General features: G+C 47.3%; 1 protein-coding gene across 1 annotated transcript in view; it reads right to left on the minus strand.

Annotated features, from left to right (window-relative positions):
• The window catches only part of LOC108794847 (triple functional domain protein-like), a 660684-nt gene that overhangs the window by 255135 nt on the left and 391436 nt on the right, over positions 1–14113 (minus strand). The window contains exon 17 of the mRNA XM_018565963.1: positions 13875–13941. Coding sequence (XP_018421465.1) covers positions 13875–13941 — 67 coding nt within the window. The remainder of the gene's footprint in view (positions 1–13874; positions 13942–14113) is intronic.

Below are 14113 nucleotides of genomic sequence, written 5' to 3' on the forward strand. Positions count from 1 at the left end.
CATCTCCTTCCTGGGGAACCACACAGTGCTGCTTACATCACTTTTGTCGCCCATAAGACCCTTCGGACCCCAGAAGAGACCCTGCACTGCCCACCTGAGACCTTCGGGATATCAGGCCACACCCTTGGAGCAACAGAGTATGCAACTTCATATTATTCTGCATTGCTGTATAATGTATTGCTGGGACCTGTAGTCCTCTATTGCTGGTGGTATTCTGCATTGCTGTATAATGTATTGCTGGGATTTGTAGTTCTCTATAGCTAGTGGTATTCTGCATTGCTGTATCATGTATTGCTGAGATTTGTAGTCCCTCTACAGCTTGGAGCCAGTGGTAGAACTACAAGGAGTGCAGTGGTTGCAGCTGTGACTGGACCCTGGTGACCTGCTTCTGTCCTGATGTCGGTGCATCCCTACTCCCGTCAATGCCCGTACCAAGGTACAGACATGTAGCAATATGGATGGGGCAGAGTTAATGGACTACAAGTGCGATTATATTACCACACTTGTATTCCTCTGAAACTACAAGTCCTCCGATGGCAGACAGGACTCGTAGTTCCTTCTTCCTATGGATGGATGATGCGGCTGTGTGGGCCGAGTACAGCCGCACAACTTAAAAGAAAAACAACCCCCCTCTTTTGCCCCCCAGAAACGAGCTGGAGTCCTGGCTTCGATCTGGAAGTGTAACATCGGACACTGGCCCATAGCTGACCCTCTACAGGTTGTGAGCCCAGGCCGTCTCCACTCCCTACTTGTAATTAGGTTTTTGGTGCTCCCATGTTATGTGATACATTGTTTAATGCTGTTTCTATGTTTATACGTGTTATCTCAGGTGGGTGTACCCCTGGTGGGGAAGGCGCCGGTCGTGTGCTCCAGAGACACTGTTCTCCTCTCTGGGCGAGCTCCACCGTGGTGCGTCCTCCCCCATCCCCCCTGTGTACTCCCATTCTTGGGGAGCCGTGGGAATTGAGGAGGGCTGCCCCCGCTGGGCCCTCTTGGCTTTCAGACGTAGGACCCGGGTGGGTCCATATAGATGTTTTTCAGGTTATATATTTCTATACCTATATGTTACTGCACTGCCGTTTTCAATTACTCTCTCAGGTTATGGGGATAAATGTTGTTGATTAAATTTACTCCACATGTGAGCCCTGATTGGCATCTCCGTTCCTCCTTGCTCAGCCACCTACTCCACATAGGTGGCCCATCTCCTATAGGAGATAGTGTGTTCTAGCTTTGCTAGTCCTTTCCACGTTACGTAGCGGGTTTTATCCGCCCTTTTCAGATTTTTTCGTTGTGTCCCCCCCAGTCGTCTATTTCAGGGGCTTATCTTGACAGGACCCCTGACTGTGACATATGGTCCGATAATGCAGCGGTAATACTCACAGTGCGGGTTCCTCAGGCACAGACTAGGGAATGGGCCTGGCGATTGAATAACTCCCTGCTTGCCAACCCGCAATGTTCGTCGGCTATCATAGACGGGATCACACATTTTCTTGAGATCCATGCACTGGATGCTACCCCTCTACCTCTTCAGTGAGAAGCACTGAAGGTGGTACTGTGTGGGCTTTTCATCCAGCAGGGTACTAGACTGAAAAGGGAATGGTCTTGGCGCACCTGAGATGCCATCCAAGCCCTGACGACCCTAGAGATTCACCACAAGCGCTCGCCCTCCCCAGAACTTGTGACGCAAGTATCTCAGGCCAGACTGCACCTGTTGGGGCTTTTGGACCTATCGACACGCAGCTATCTGGACAAACCGGCCTTGAGGGCTTATGAATCCCGGGACAAATGTGGGAAGTCCCTAGCCCGGTCCCTACACCCCAGACCCACCTCTACCTATATCCCTCACATCCAAACTGCGTCCGGCACCCCGGTCAACTCACCCTCGGAAATTCAACGTACCTTCGCGGACTTCTATAGCTCCCTTTATAACTTACCGGAGTCGGCCGCTCCTTCTCCGGACCAAACTGAGGAGATTGTGGTGTATGTCCGGCGTACGGCCCTTCCGACCCTGGACCACTGGGATGCAGAGGCATTGGAATCCCCCTTCTCCACTGAGAAACTGGCCTCGGCACTCAAATCAACCCCTACGGGTAAGAGCCCGGGGGCAAATGATGTTACGGTAAAATTTTACAATTCACACCGGGATAAGCTGACTCCTTTCCTCCTACGGGTGTTCAACTCTATCACGCATGGCACCTCCTTCCCTACTCAATCACTGGATGCACATATCTCCTTGATCCATAAGCCCGGTAAGGACCATACTCTGTGCACAAACTACCGACCAATCTCACTCCTCGAAGTAGACGTAAAATTGATCGCCAAATTAATAGCCAACCGGTTGAAACCCAGGGGTGATCCACGCAGATCAGGTGGGGTTTGTTCAGGGTCGGGAGGCTTGGGACAACACCATTCGAACACTGCTGCTGATGCATTTTGCTAAAACGTCTGGCATTCCACGTTGCCTTCTGTCGGTGGATGCAGATAAGGCATTTGACCGCCTGGACTGGGGTTTCCTCCGACACTCCTTATTACAACTCGGGATACGTCCCACCATGCTGCAGAATATAATGGCCATGTACTCCTGTCCGTCGGCTAGTACCCGAATCAACGGCTCGCTCTCCCCTAGCTTTAAGATCTCCAATGGTATCAGACAGGGCTGCCCATTGTCTCCTCTCCTTTATATCCTCACCACGGAACACCTGGCCGTGGCCCTCAGGCACCACAATTATAAATTGGCATTGTTCGCGGACGATCTACTACTCTATGTGACCCACCCCCATATCTCCATGCCTACGATTCCAACATTTCAGTTCTCTGAGTAATTTTCGGGTCAACCTTACCAAATCGGAAATCTTAAATGTGTCCCTGGGGACAACTGATCTGCGTCTCCTAACTGGCAACTACCCCTTCCGCATTTGCTCAGCCTCGTTGAAATACTTAGGTGTTTCCCTCCCGACTAATCTAGCTGACTTATTATCTGCTAATTGTCGCCTTCTGCTTGACAAGCTCAATCTAGACCTAGCAGCCTATAACTGCAAACATCTTTCTTGGCTGGGGCCGATCAATGTCCTCAAAATGGACATTGAAACAGGTCCAACAGGCCTTCACAAAGTTTATTTGGGGCATCTCACGTCCGCGACTTAGCTATCGGTCACTGGCCCTTCCGAAACGCGGGGGGGGGGGGGGGGGCGAGCGTGCCAGGCATCTCTCTTTACCACGCTTCAGCCGTCCTGATTCGCATAGTTGACTGGTTCCACAGGGGTGGAGAGAAACAGTGGGGTCAGCCTAGAGGAGACCCTCACAACCGGGGATTTAAAGGCACTACCTTGGATACCCCCTGGATCCAGATCCCTGCATTCCTCCTTACCCCTACTGACAGCCCATGTCTTGAAACTATGGGACCGCTGTGTCTCTAAACACGCTTTGTCATCCTATATTGGCCCAATGACCCCTCTATTCGGGAACCCGACTTTTCCCCCTGCCCTGACTGGAACCTCCTTTGGTAGATGGACAAAGGCATCGCAGGGTGCTTTCTGCACTGCAGGCACAGCCTCTGACAGGGGTGACCCACCCCGATCCGGGCCTTGGGGACTGGCTGTCGGAGGGACAATTTTGTTCCTTCGTCTCCTCTCTCCATGGACCGGTCAGTCTCGGTGGAGAGCCGACGGAGTTTGATTCCCTCCTCTTGGCCTCAGCGCCCCCTTCCCACATAGCTTCCCTTCTCTACTCCTTACTCTCCCTCCTGGCCTCCCTTACTCTTCCTACCTACACATCAGCCTGGGAGCGTGAATTGGAACTCACCTTTACGACTGACGAATGGGAGAAGTCGTTTGCCCACACACATTGTCTGTCCATCGCAAGCAAAGTTCACGAGAAGAACCTTAAAATACTCACTAGATGGTACAGATGTCCTACGGTCCTCCACCGATATTAACCCGCGTTGTCTGACTCTTGTTGGAGGTGTGGACCTCCCCAGGAAACATGACTCACATCTGGTGGAGCTGTCCCCGGCTTCAAGGATTCTGGCGGGGGGTACTGGGGATCTACCTCATAGTGACAGGAACAGAGGTCATGAATTACCCTAAAATGCTATTATTGTCCATGATCCCTGGTTCGCTCAAAAAGGTGAAGAGGGGCCTTCTACTGTTGTCCCGCGTCACTGGCGTACACCAGTAATTCCCACACTTGCGGAGTGGGCTGTGGAGATGGACCGCATTGCTGATCTAGTGGGCCTCCTGGCCGGAGAACGTGGTGAGGGAGACATGTACACACATGGTCCACCTGGATTGTTTTCAGGAAAGTGCATGTGAATGGTTTTAATAGCATCAGGTCCTCTCAGGGAACCTAGACTGGTAGCAGCACTAGTCATGGGCTGCTCTTGCATCTTTAAGTTGTCACACACCAATCAGTAAGAGTCAATATGGTCTCTCTAAACTTGAAAGTTATGGCAATGCCTGTGACTCTTCAGGAACAATATCAACTAGTGAAAAAATTTTTGAGACTCTTCCTCAGATTTAGCTTCCACAGCTATAGGCTCAGATATTTCTAGGGCTGCAGGCAGGTTAAACAAAGATTCTGCAGGGGAAAGTGTTATCCTCAGGGATCAGAGTCCACATTTAAAATTCAAATTTGACCAATGAAATTGTGCATACGCAGTTAAAGCCTCCCATGTTGAAATCTTTCTGGGGGTCACACCCAATGAGAGCTTAGGAAGGCTCAGAGGAATGTAGAGACTTAATCAGGGGGCAATGTTCCAGGTCTTTGAGAAGGAAATACAATATGCCACACCCAGAATTATTAGTTGATTGTGAGCCAGAAGGACTTGACAAACTGGGACTGCTCCAAGAGTATTGAACTGATATGTTGCACCTCAAGCAGGAAAGAACTGGCAGGGCTGATAACACTATTTAGGATTTCAGTGCAGCAAAAGGCAGAGTTGTCAGTTCAAAAAAGGAAGTCAGGATTTCAGGCAGGATCAACAAGTGTTCTTTTTTTCTGTACTTGCAACATTATTTTTTTCTTCCAGTGACATACACATATACTTACATAAGTGGCACTGCTTGGCCGCCTTTTATGCAATAGTCTGCTGCCTGACAACATCATCCTTTCTGTGTGCTTCTGCCTTGTAATTAAACTACTGGTGCAGGAAAACATGTCAGACTGATAGAAGTACTGTATTTCAGATGCTTAGTTACGTTCATCAAAATATCATTATTTTAGAAGTTTGTATACTTTCCCACTGATAATTTGTTAATTACACTTTTAATTCAATAACTGTCTGAGGTGTAAAGATCAACTAGTTGTTTTGTTAGATCTCACATAATTACAGATTTATTAAGTCATTAATGAGGGGGGGCTAGCCCCCCCACATGCAATTTTCTGTTAAAATTTCATTCAGTCTAATAGGCTTTCGTTAGATCCGGTAAGATCAAGTGGTTTTAACGTTAGATCTCATATAATTACAGAGAAATTATAAATATTTGGTATTACATAAGGGGGGGGGGCTAGCCCCCCTAGCCCCCCCACATGCAATTTTCTGGTAAAATTTAATTCAGGCTAATAGGCTTTCGTTAGATCCAGTGGTTTCAACGTTAGATCTCATATAATTACAGAGAAATTATAAATATTTGGTATTACATAAGGGGGGGGGGCTAGCCCCCCTAGCCCCCCCACATGCAATTTTCTGGTAAAATTTAATTCAGGCTAATAGGCTTTCGTTAGATCCAGTGGTTTCAACGTTAGATCTCATATAATTACAGAGAAATTATAAATATTTGGTATTACATAAGGGGGGGGGGGCTAGCCCCCCTAGCCCCCCCACATGCAATTTTCTGGCAAAATTTAATTCAGGCTAATAGGCTTTCGTTAGATCCAGTGGTTTCAACGTTAGATCTCATATAATTACAAAGATATTACGAATATCTGGTATTACATAAGGGGGGGCTAGCCCCCCCACATGCAATTTTCTGGTAAAATTTAATTCAGGCTAATAGGCCTTCGTTAGATCAAGTAGTTTCAACGTTAGATCTCATATAATTACTGAGATATTATGATTATTTGGTATTACATAAGGGGGGGCTAGCCCCCCCACATGCAATTTTCTGGTAAAATTGCATTCAGGCTGATAGGCCTTCGTTAGATCCGGAGAGATCAATTGGTTTCAACGTTATATCTCACATAATTACAGAGATATTATGAATATTTGGGATTACATGGGGGGGGGGCTATCCCCCCCACATGCAATTTTCTGGTAAAATTTCATTCAGGCTGATAGGCCTTCGTTAGATCCGGTAAGATCAAGTGGTTTCAACATTAGATCTCATATAATTACAGAGATATTATGAATATTTGGGATTACATGGGGGGGGGGCTATCCCCCCCACATGCAATTTTCTGGTAAAATTTAATTCAGGCTGATAGGCCTTCGTCAGATCCGGTAAGATCAAGTGGTTTTAACGTTAGATCTCATATAATTACAGAGATATTATGAATATTTGGTATTACATAAGGGGGGGGGGGCTAGTCCCCCCACATGCAATTTTCTGGTAAAATTTCATTCAGGCTGATAGGCCTTCGTTAGATCCGGTAAGATCAAGTGGTTTCAACATTAGATCTCATATAATTACAGAGATATTATGAATATTTGGTATTACATAAGGGGGGGGGGGCTAGTCCCCCCACATGCAATTTTCTGGTAAAATTTCATTCAGGCTGATAGGCCTTCGTTAGATCCGGTAAGATCAAGTGGTTTCAACATTAGATCTCATATAATTACAGAGATATTATGAATATTTGGTATTACATAAGGGGGGGGGGGCTAGTCCCCCCACATGCAATTTTCTGGTAAAATTTCATTCAGGCTGATAGGCCTTCGTTAGATCCGGTAAGATCAAGTGGTTTCAACATTAGATCTCATATAATTACAGAGATATTATGAATATTTGGTATTACATAAGGGGGGGGGGGCTAGTCCCCCCACATGCAATTTTCTGGTAAAATTTCATTCAGGCTGATAGGCCTTCGTTAGATCCGGTAAGATCAAGTGGTTTCAACATTAGATCTCATATAATTACAGAGATATTATGAATATTTGGTATTACATAAGGGGGGGGGGGCTAGTCCCCCCACATGCAATTTTCTGGTAAAATTTCATTCAGGCTGATAGGCCTTCGTTAGATCCGGTAAGATCAAGTGGTTTCAACATTAGATCTCATATAATTACAGAGATATTATGAATATTTGGTATTACATAAGGGGGGGGGGGCTAGTCCCCCCACATGCAATTTTCTGGTAAAATTTCATTCAGGCTGATAGGCCTTCGTTAGATCCGGTAAGATCAAGTGGTTTCAACATTAGATCTCATATAATTACAGAGATATTATGAATATTTGGTATTACATAAGGGGGGGGGGGCTAGTCCCCCCACATGCAATTTTCTGGTAAAATTTCATTCAGGCTGATAGGCCTTCGTTAGATCCGGTAAGATCAAGTGGTTTCAACATTAGATCTCATATAATTACAGAGATATTATGAATATTTGGTATTACATAAGGGGGGGGGGGCTAGTCCCCCCACATGCAATTTTCTGGTAAAATTTCATTCAGGCTGATAGGCCTTCGTTAGATCCGGTAAGATCAAGTGGTTTCAACATTAGATCTCATATAATTACAGAGATATTATGAATATTTGGTATTACATAAGGGGGGGGGGGCTAGTCCCCCCACATGCAATTTTCTGGTAAAATTTCATTCAGGCTGATAGGCCTTCGTTAGATCCGGTAAGATCAAGTGGTTTCAACATTAGATCTCATATAATTACAGAGATATTATGAATATTTGGTATTACATAAGGGGGGGGGGGCTAGTCCCCCCACATGCAATTTTCTGGTAAAATTTCATTCAGGCTGATAGGCCTTCGTTAGATCCGGTAAGATCAAGTGGTTTCAACATTAGATCTCATATAATTACAGAGATATTATGAATATTTGGTATTACATAAGGGGGGGGGGGCTAGTCCCCCCACATGCAATTTTCTGGTAAAATTTCATTCAGGCTGATAGGCCTTCGTTAGATCCGGTAAGATCAAGTGGTTTCAACATTAGATCTCATATAATTACAGAGATATTATGAATATTTGGTATTACATAAGGGGGGGGGGGCTAGTCCCCCCACATGCAATTTTCTGGTAAAATTTCATTCAGGCTGATAGGCCTTCGTTAGATCCGGTAAGATCAAGTGGTTTCAACATTAGATCTCATATAATTACAGAGATATTATGAATATTTGGTATTACATAAGGGGGGGGGGGCTAGTCCCCCCACATGCAATTTTCTGGTAAAATTTCATTCAGGCTGATAGGCCTTCGTTAGATCCGGTAAGATCAAGTGGTTTCAACATTAGATCTCATATAATTACAGAGATATTATGAATATTTGGGATTACATAAGGGGGGGGCTATCCCCCCCGCATGCAATTTTCTGGTAAAATTTAATTCAGGCTGATAGGCCTTCGTCAGATCCGGTAAGATCAAGTGGTTTTAACGTTAGATCTCATATAATTACAGAGATATTATGAATATTTGGGATTACATAAGGGGGGGGCTATCCCCCCCGCATGCAATTTTCTGGTAAAATTTAATTCAGGCTAATAGGCCTTCGTTAGATCAAGTGGTTTCAATGTTAGATCTCATATAATTACAGAGATATTTCACATAAAAACACAGATATTGTAAGACATGTAAGATCTGTAGTAACGGGTGGCAAACACCTGTATGGAACTCAACTGCGGATAGCGTCCAACTTAAAGTTCATATAATCACAAAAGAAATTTCAGTTTAAATTACTGTATTCAAATTTTACTGACAGTAGTATTCACAACATAGCCTCTAACTCTGTGTCATCAACCCAGAATCTGCAGCGAGCATGAAGTCACTCTCTCATCACTGGCCACAGTGCATGATACTTGCGTTTTTGTAGTGTGGGGATCCACTGAGCTAGAGAGGGAGAGTCCAGGGAATACCACCGTTCCTTTAAGTGGGATGGTAGCCTTGGTTCATGGTGTGAATGTCCACAGTAGCAGCAGGGTTGAGGGTGAGCTGGGCTGCGTATGAATGGTCCACTGCAAGATTGTCCAACAGGGCTGAAGCCAGAGTTTGAGTCCTTGGGTTGAGAATCAGCTCTACAAGAGGGAACAGCCACACAGGAACGGTCAGTGTCTGTATCCAACTCAGTACTGAGACGCGGACGGGGCTTGGCCTGCCTATGGCGGTGTGAGGACGCTAAATCTTTGAGCTCCGCTGCCTTCTGAGCATGGTGCAGTTGATCGTGACTCCACTTACCTTATCCGATGTCAAAAAAGGGCAAATCCTCTGGAAGTGGCACCGGGAGGAACCCCAGAGACCTCCATCACTTCTTCTCATCCCTATCCGTCTCCAAGCGCTCCGCCACGGCAAACCGCATGGCGCCATTCGAGCCATCACGGCCTGCAGCAACGCCTATGCCTCGGGACTTGCCGGAATCTCCCCCGCCACCTAGCCTGAACGGCCGCGTGACAACGCCGGAAGACACCACCGTGACTCATGCAACCGCCTACTGCACCCAGGGGACGACAACATTACGATGTCGTCCAGTACCGAGCTGCTACTCTCTGCAGGTGAGATGTCATCCCTCCTGCTTTCACTCCCGACCAAGCAAGACATGTCGGAGATGGTCTCCAAAATGGAGGCGCCCCTCAAAGGGGACATAGCGGGCATCACGACCACGGTCTCCCGACTCGAGGACCAGGTCACCTCACTACACATAGAGCCTGCACCAAGAAACCTGACTCACCTCCATGGCGCTGGCACATGACAACCTGGAGAACCGCACCCACCGCAACAATGTGAAGTTGCGTGACATACCTTTAACGACTACATCTACAGACCTCAGAACATCGGTGACCCAGATTCTCAACATGACCTTGGACAAACCGCCTGACTCACCGCTGGATCGGGTGCATCGGGTGGAAGGCCCACATAATGATCGGGACGTCCGCCCAAGAGACGTTCTTTGCTGTGTACATTACTACACGGTGAAGGAGGCCATTATTCAACAAGCCTGGCGTAAGGGCCCGATCCCCTTCAATGGAGCAGATGTTACACTTCTTCCTGACCTGTCAAGGCGCACGCTGCAAATGAGCCGGACACTCCAGCCACTATTTGCTGAAATCTGGAGAGCTTTACTCCTGGGGATACCCATTCTGCCTGAGCATCCGCAAGGACGGGGAGACATTCATACTGTGACACCCGGATCAGCTACCGGCCCTGTTCTCATTCTTGGATGTCGCTCCTGTGGAGATTCCTGATTGGATCCAGCTGGATTTACCGGACGCGGCTCACCCCATGCCCCAATGCAGCCGTCGGCGGGCCGTATCCAACTCCAGACACCAACCCCAGGTGCCGGTACCTCCCACTGTGGATGTAGCTCCCCGAGGTGACAGATGGGACCCCACTTCCAGAGAAATGTGAAAACTCAGCATCAACGACCTTTCACCCATTACTGGACTCTGAGGAACCGACTTTTCTGACGCTTGCTTGCCTCCTTTATACGTGATGGTCCACCATCTTTACCCAGACCCCAGTAAACTGACATTGAGTGCTGTTGCACTCTGAGCCATTCTGCCCCTGGGTGATGTATACCTACAGGCCTTAATGATTCTACACTGTTGGGGTCTCACCGCCTTCCACGTGGGATGTGTGGGGGGCTAGGCTTCTAGTTGGTCTGTCCACCCATCCACCCGTTTGTACGCGGATATGGGGGCCCTCACGCCACTGTGGTGGTGCTGGGACCCCCAAGGTTCCTATTTATGATGCTTCACTTACTGTCTACACCGGTTATTTTTTGGTATTTTATTTTGTTCCTCATTTAATACATTATCGGATGGCACGGTTGGCAGCAGCTCACTGTTTGCATACTAATCAAAGTTATCTCTGTTATACTACTTGGTTATATCTTCACACACTGTTTTAGCCTACCTACTATCCCCCAATAGGATAGGGACCACCTCTGTCTCCGAGCACGCTTAGTGGCAGCGGTGATCCACTTGGCTGGTGATCCAGCCCGCTTAGATTTAGTAGACTCCACCCCTACCCTCTACGCCTCCGGTAGGCACTCCTATGTCCCCTTCCCTCTCCCCACTGCTTCTCCTACCCCACCTTTACATCTTCCCATACACCTCCTACCCCCCCTTGCCCCCCATTCCAGTCATGGCCACTCTCAAAGTCTTCTCCTACCCCACCTTTACATCTTCCCTCCACTGCTATCCCATGTACGGGCAGATTTGGAGGCGTGGACCAAAAACACCTTCTGCTGGATGGGGCGCTGCAATATCCTGAAACAATCCATACTTCCACGCCTGCTCTACTCCATTCAGGCCCTACCGATACACATACCCCCATCCTTCTTCCGCGCTGTCCGCTCACTCTTCACAGAATTTGTCTGGTTGCGGAAAGCGGCTCGATTGAACTACGACATACTACGGGGTCCCACACAAATGGGCGGGATTTCCCTGCCAGATGTGTACCAGTATTATATTGCGGCACATCTGACGCGGGTAGTCAACTGGTGCTGTAACTCCACAACCAAACTCTGGGTTATCCTGGAACAGACGGCTGCTGAGGCCCCACTAGCTAAACTCCCCTGGTGCTCTGCACCACTGTCCCCTCCACTTCGCCTGCATCCTACCGTCAACCCCACCCTGAAAATAGCACGGGCAACCTTTGCTAAGGGTCTACTCTCCTCTACTCTTTCACCCCTCCTCCCTATTCTTGACAACCCTGCGTTTCCCCCGGGCATTGGCTCCCACACCTACCCTGAACTAAGAGGACTGGGCATCCAGAAAGCCATGCACCTCGTGTTGGCCTCAACATGGCCTTCCGCCAATGACCTTCACACCCATGCAAAATACGGCCCTCTCAACTTTTGGTCCACTATGCGACTGACCACCCCCCCCCCCGTACGTAATACCAATAGGCCACTTACCCCTTTCGAGCAGACCTGTACTGTACTCAAACAAGCTTTCCTCCACATACTCGTTCGTTCTGCTACAAACTACTGACCCAACTGCCAGACCCCCACCCTTGTGGTTCCTTTCGAGATGGGAGGAGGACCTCCAGATCAATATCACCCCGGAGGCCGTGACTACGTTGCTCACCCTTTCATACCGCTCCTCTATCAGCAACAGATACCAGGAGTCGGGTTACACGATTGTAACTAGATGCTACCGCACTCCACAGACCTGCCCGACTCGTCTGACCTCTGTTGGCGATGCCAGCAACCGTCCGTGGGTATGCTACATATCTTCTGGACTTGCCCGGCCCTCGGGCAGTTCTGGGGCCAGGTATGTGCCCGTACTCAGAAATTTACTGACACCCGGGTGCCCCGAGACCCTGCCTTCCTCCTCCTGCACCATAACAAATCCCATACATGGCTCCCCTGGATGGAGTACATTCGGTCCCCTGAATTCCTCAATCTCAAAAGGACTGCTGAGACCTGATGTGGATTGAGGTGATCAATCCTTACCCCTTACTGCTTCTTCTCCCCCTCTTTCTCCCCCCTCCCTCAATCTTCATCCACTACCATCGCCGACCGGTCCTGGCCCTCTCTGCCTACCCTCTTATAGAAATTTATAGAAATAATACTGAGACGCCGATCGTTTCACTACCTAGTCCTTAAGTGGACTGCAGGTGAGGAGCAGGACGACGCCCCCGGAGGGGGCGATGCCGAGCGCAGCCCTGTGGGCGTGGATGGACGGCATGATGTCGGAGGAATGGGCGGAGCCTTATGCCCCTTCGGAAATACGGGCGGACCCGCATATTACAGATATTAGGTGGCATTACATGGGGGAGCTAGCCCCCCACATGCGATTTTCTGGTAAAATTTAATTCAGGCTGATACACAATTGATAGATACAGTGATTTGGTTATTAGGCCGAGCATGCACATGGTGGTATTACATAAGCCACCTCCCCCGGAGCATGCACAGGGTGGTAAAAAAGGAATAATCATAATACCAAATATTCATAATATCTCTGTAATTATATGAGATCTAACATTGAAACCACTTATTCTTACCGGATCTAACGAAGGCCTATTAGCCTGAATGACATTTTACCAGGATAATTGCATGTGGGGGGCTAGCCCCCCCTTATGTAATACCAAATATTCATAATGTCTCTGTAATTTTATGAGATCTAACGTTGAAACCACTTGATCTTACCGGATCTAACGAATGCCTATCAGCGTGAATGGAATTTTACCAGAAAATTGCATGTGGGGGTGCTAGCTCCCCCATATAATGCCACCTAATATCTGTGTTATGTGAAATATCTTGGTAATTATATGAGATCTAACGTTAAAGCCACTTGATCTTACCGGATCTAACGAAGGCCTATTAGCCTGAATGGAATGTTACCAGAAAATTGCATGTGGGGGGGCTATTCCCCCCCTCATTAATTACTTAATAAATCTGTAATTATGTGAGATCTAACAAAACAACTAGTTGATCATACCGGATCTAACAAATAGCTTCCAAAATAGCTGTTTGGTCATTTTTTTGATAAGGGGGGCTGATGACGGGTTAACCCCCCCAGCAAAAAACTGTTAATATCTCTATTTCTGTGTGAGATCTAACGCAAACAGAGATCTAACGTGATCTAACAAAGATCTAACCAACTGCATATGTTTTGTTCAAAAAATTTGATATGGGGGGGGCTAACACGGCTGAGGTCACTTTTAGTGGTCATTCATAAAAATACATCAGCTTTTTCAAATGCATTGGACGATTTTGTAACAAATACATAATAGTTAAAACGTTTTTGAAGACGACACAAACAACTTACATCCAAACATTCCCGCAGATCTCTCACATATGTCTTTTCCGTTTGAATCAGCTCAGCCATGATATACCTTAAAAAACAAATACATACATAAACATTATATTATACAGAACCTCTCTATTTATGTGCCTGCATTGTCTTAGTAATATTATCTTAGTCACATTTAAAGACATATCCTGTATCATCTTAATGAACAAGTCCGAAAAAAACTTATTGACACTTGCAGTGGGGCTACCCCCGCA

Source organism: Nanorana parkeri, unplaced genomic scaffold (assembly GCF_000935625.1).
Source record: "Nanorana parkeri isolate BGI_ZX_2015 unplaced genomic scaffold, ASM93562v1 scaffold904, whole genome shotgun sequence".
Lineage (NCBI taxonomy): Eukaryota > Metazoa > Chordata > Amphibia > Anura > Dicroglossidae > Nanorana > Nanorana parkeri.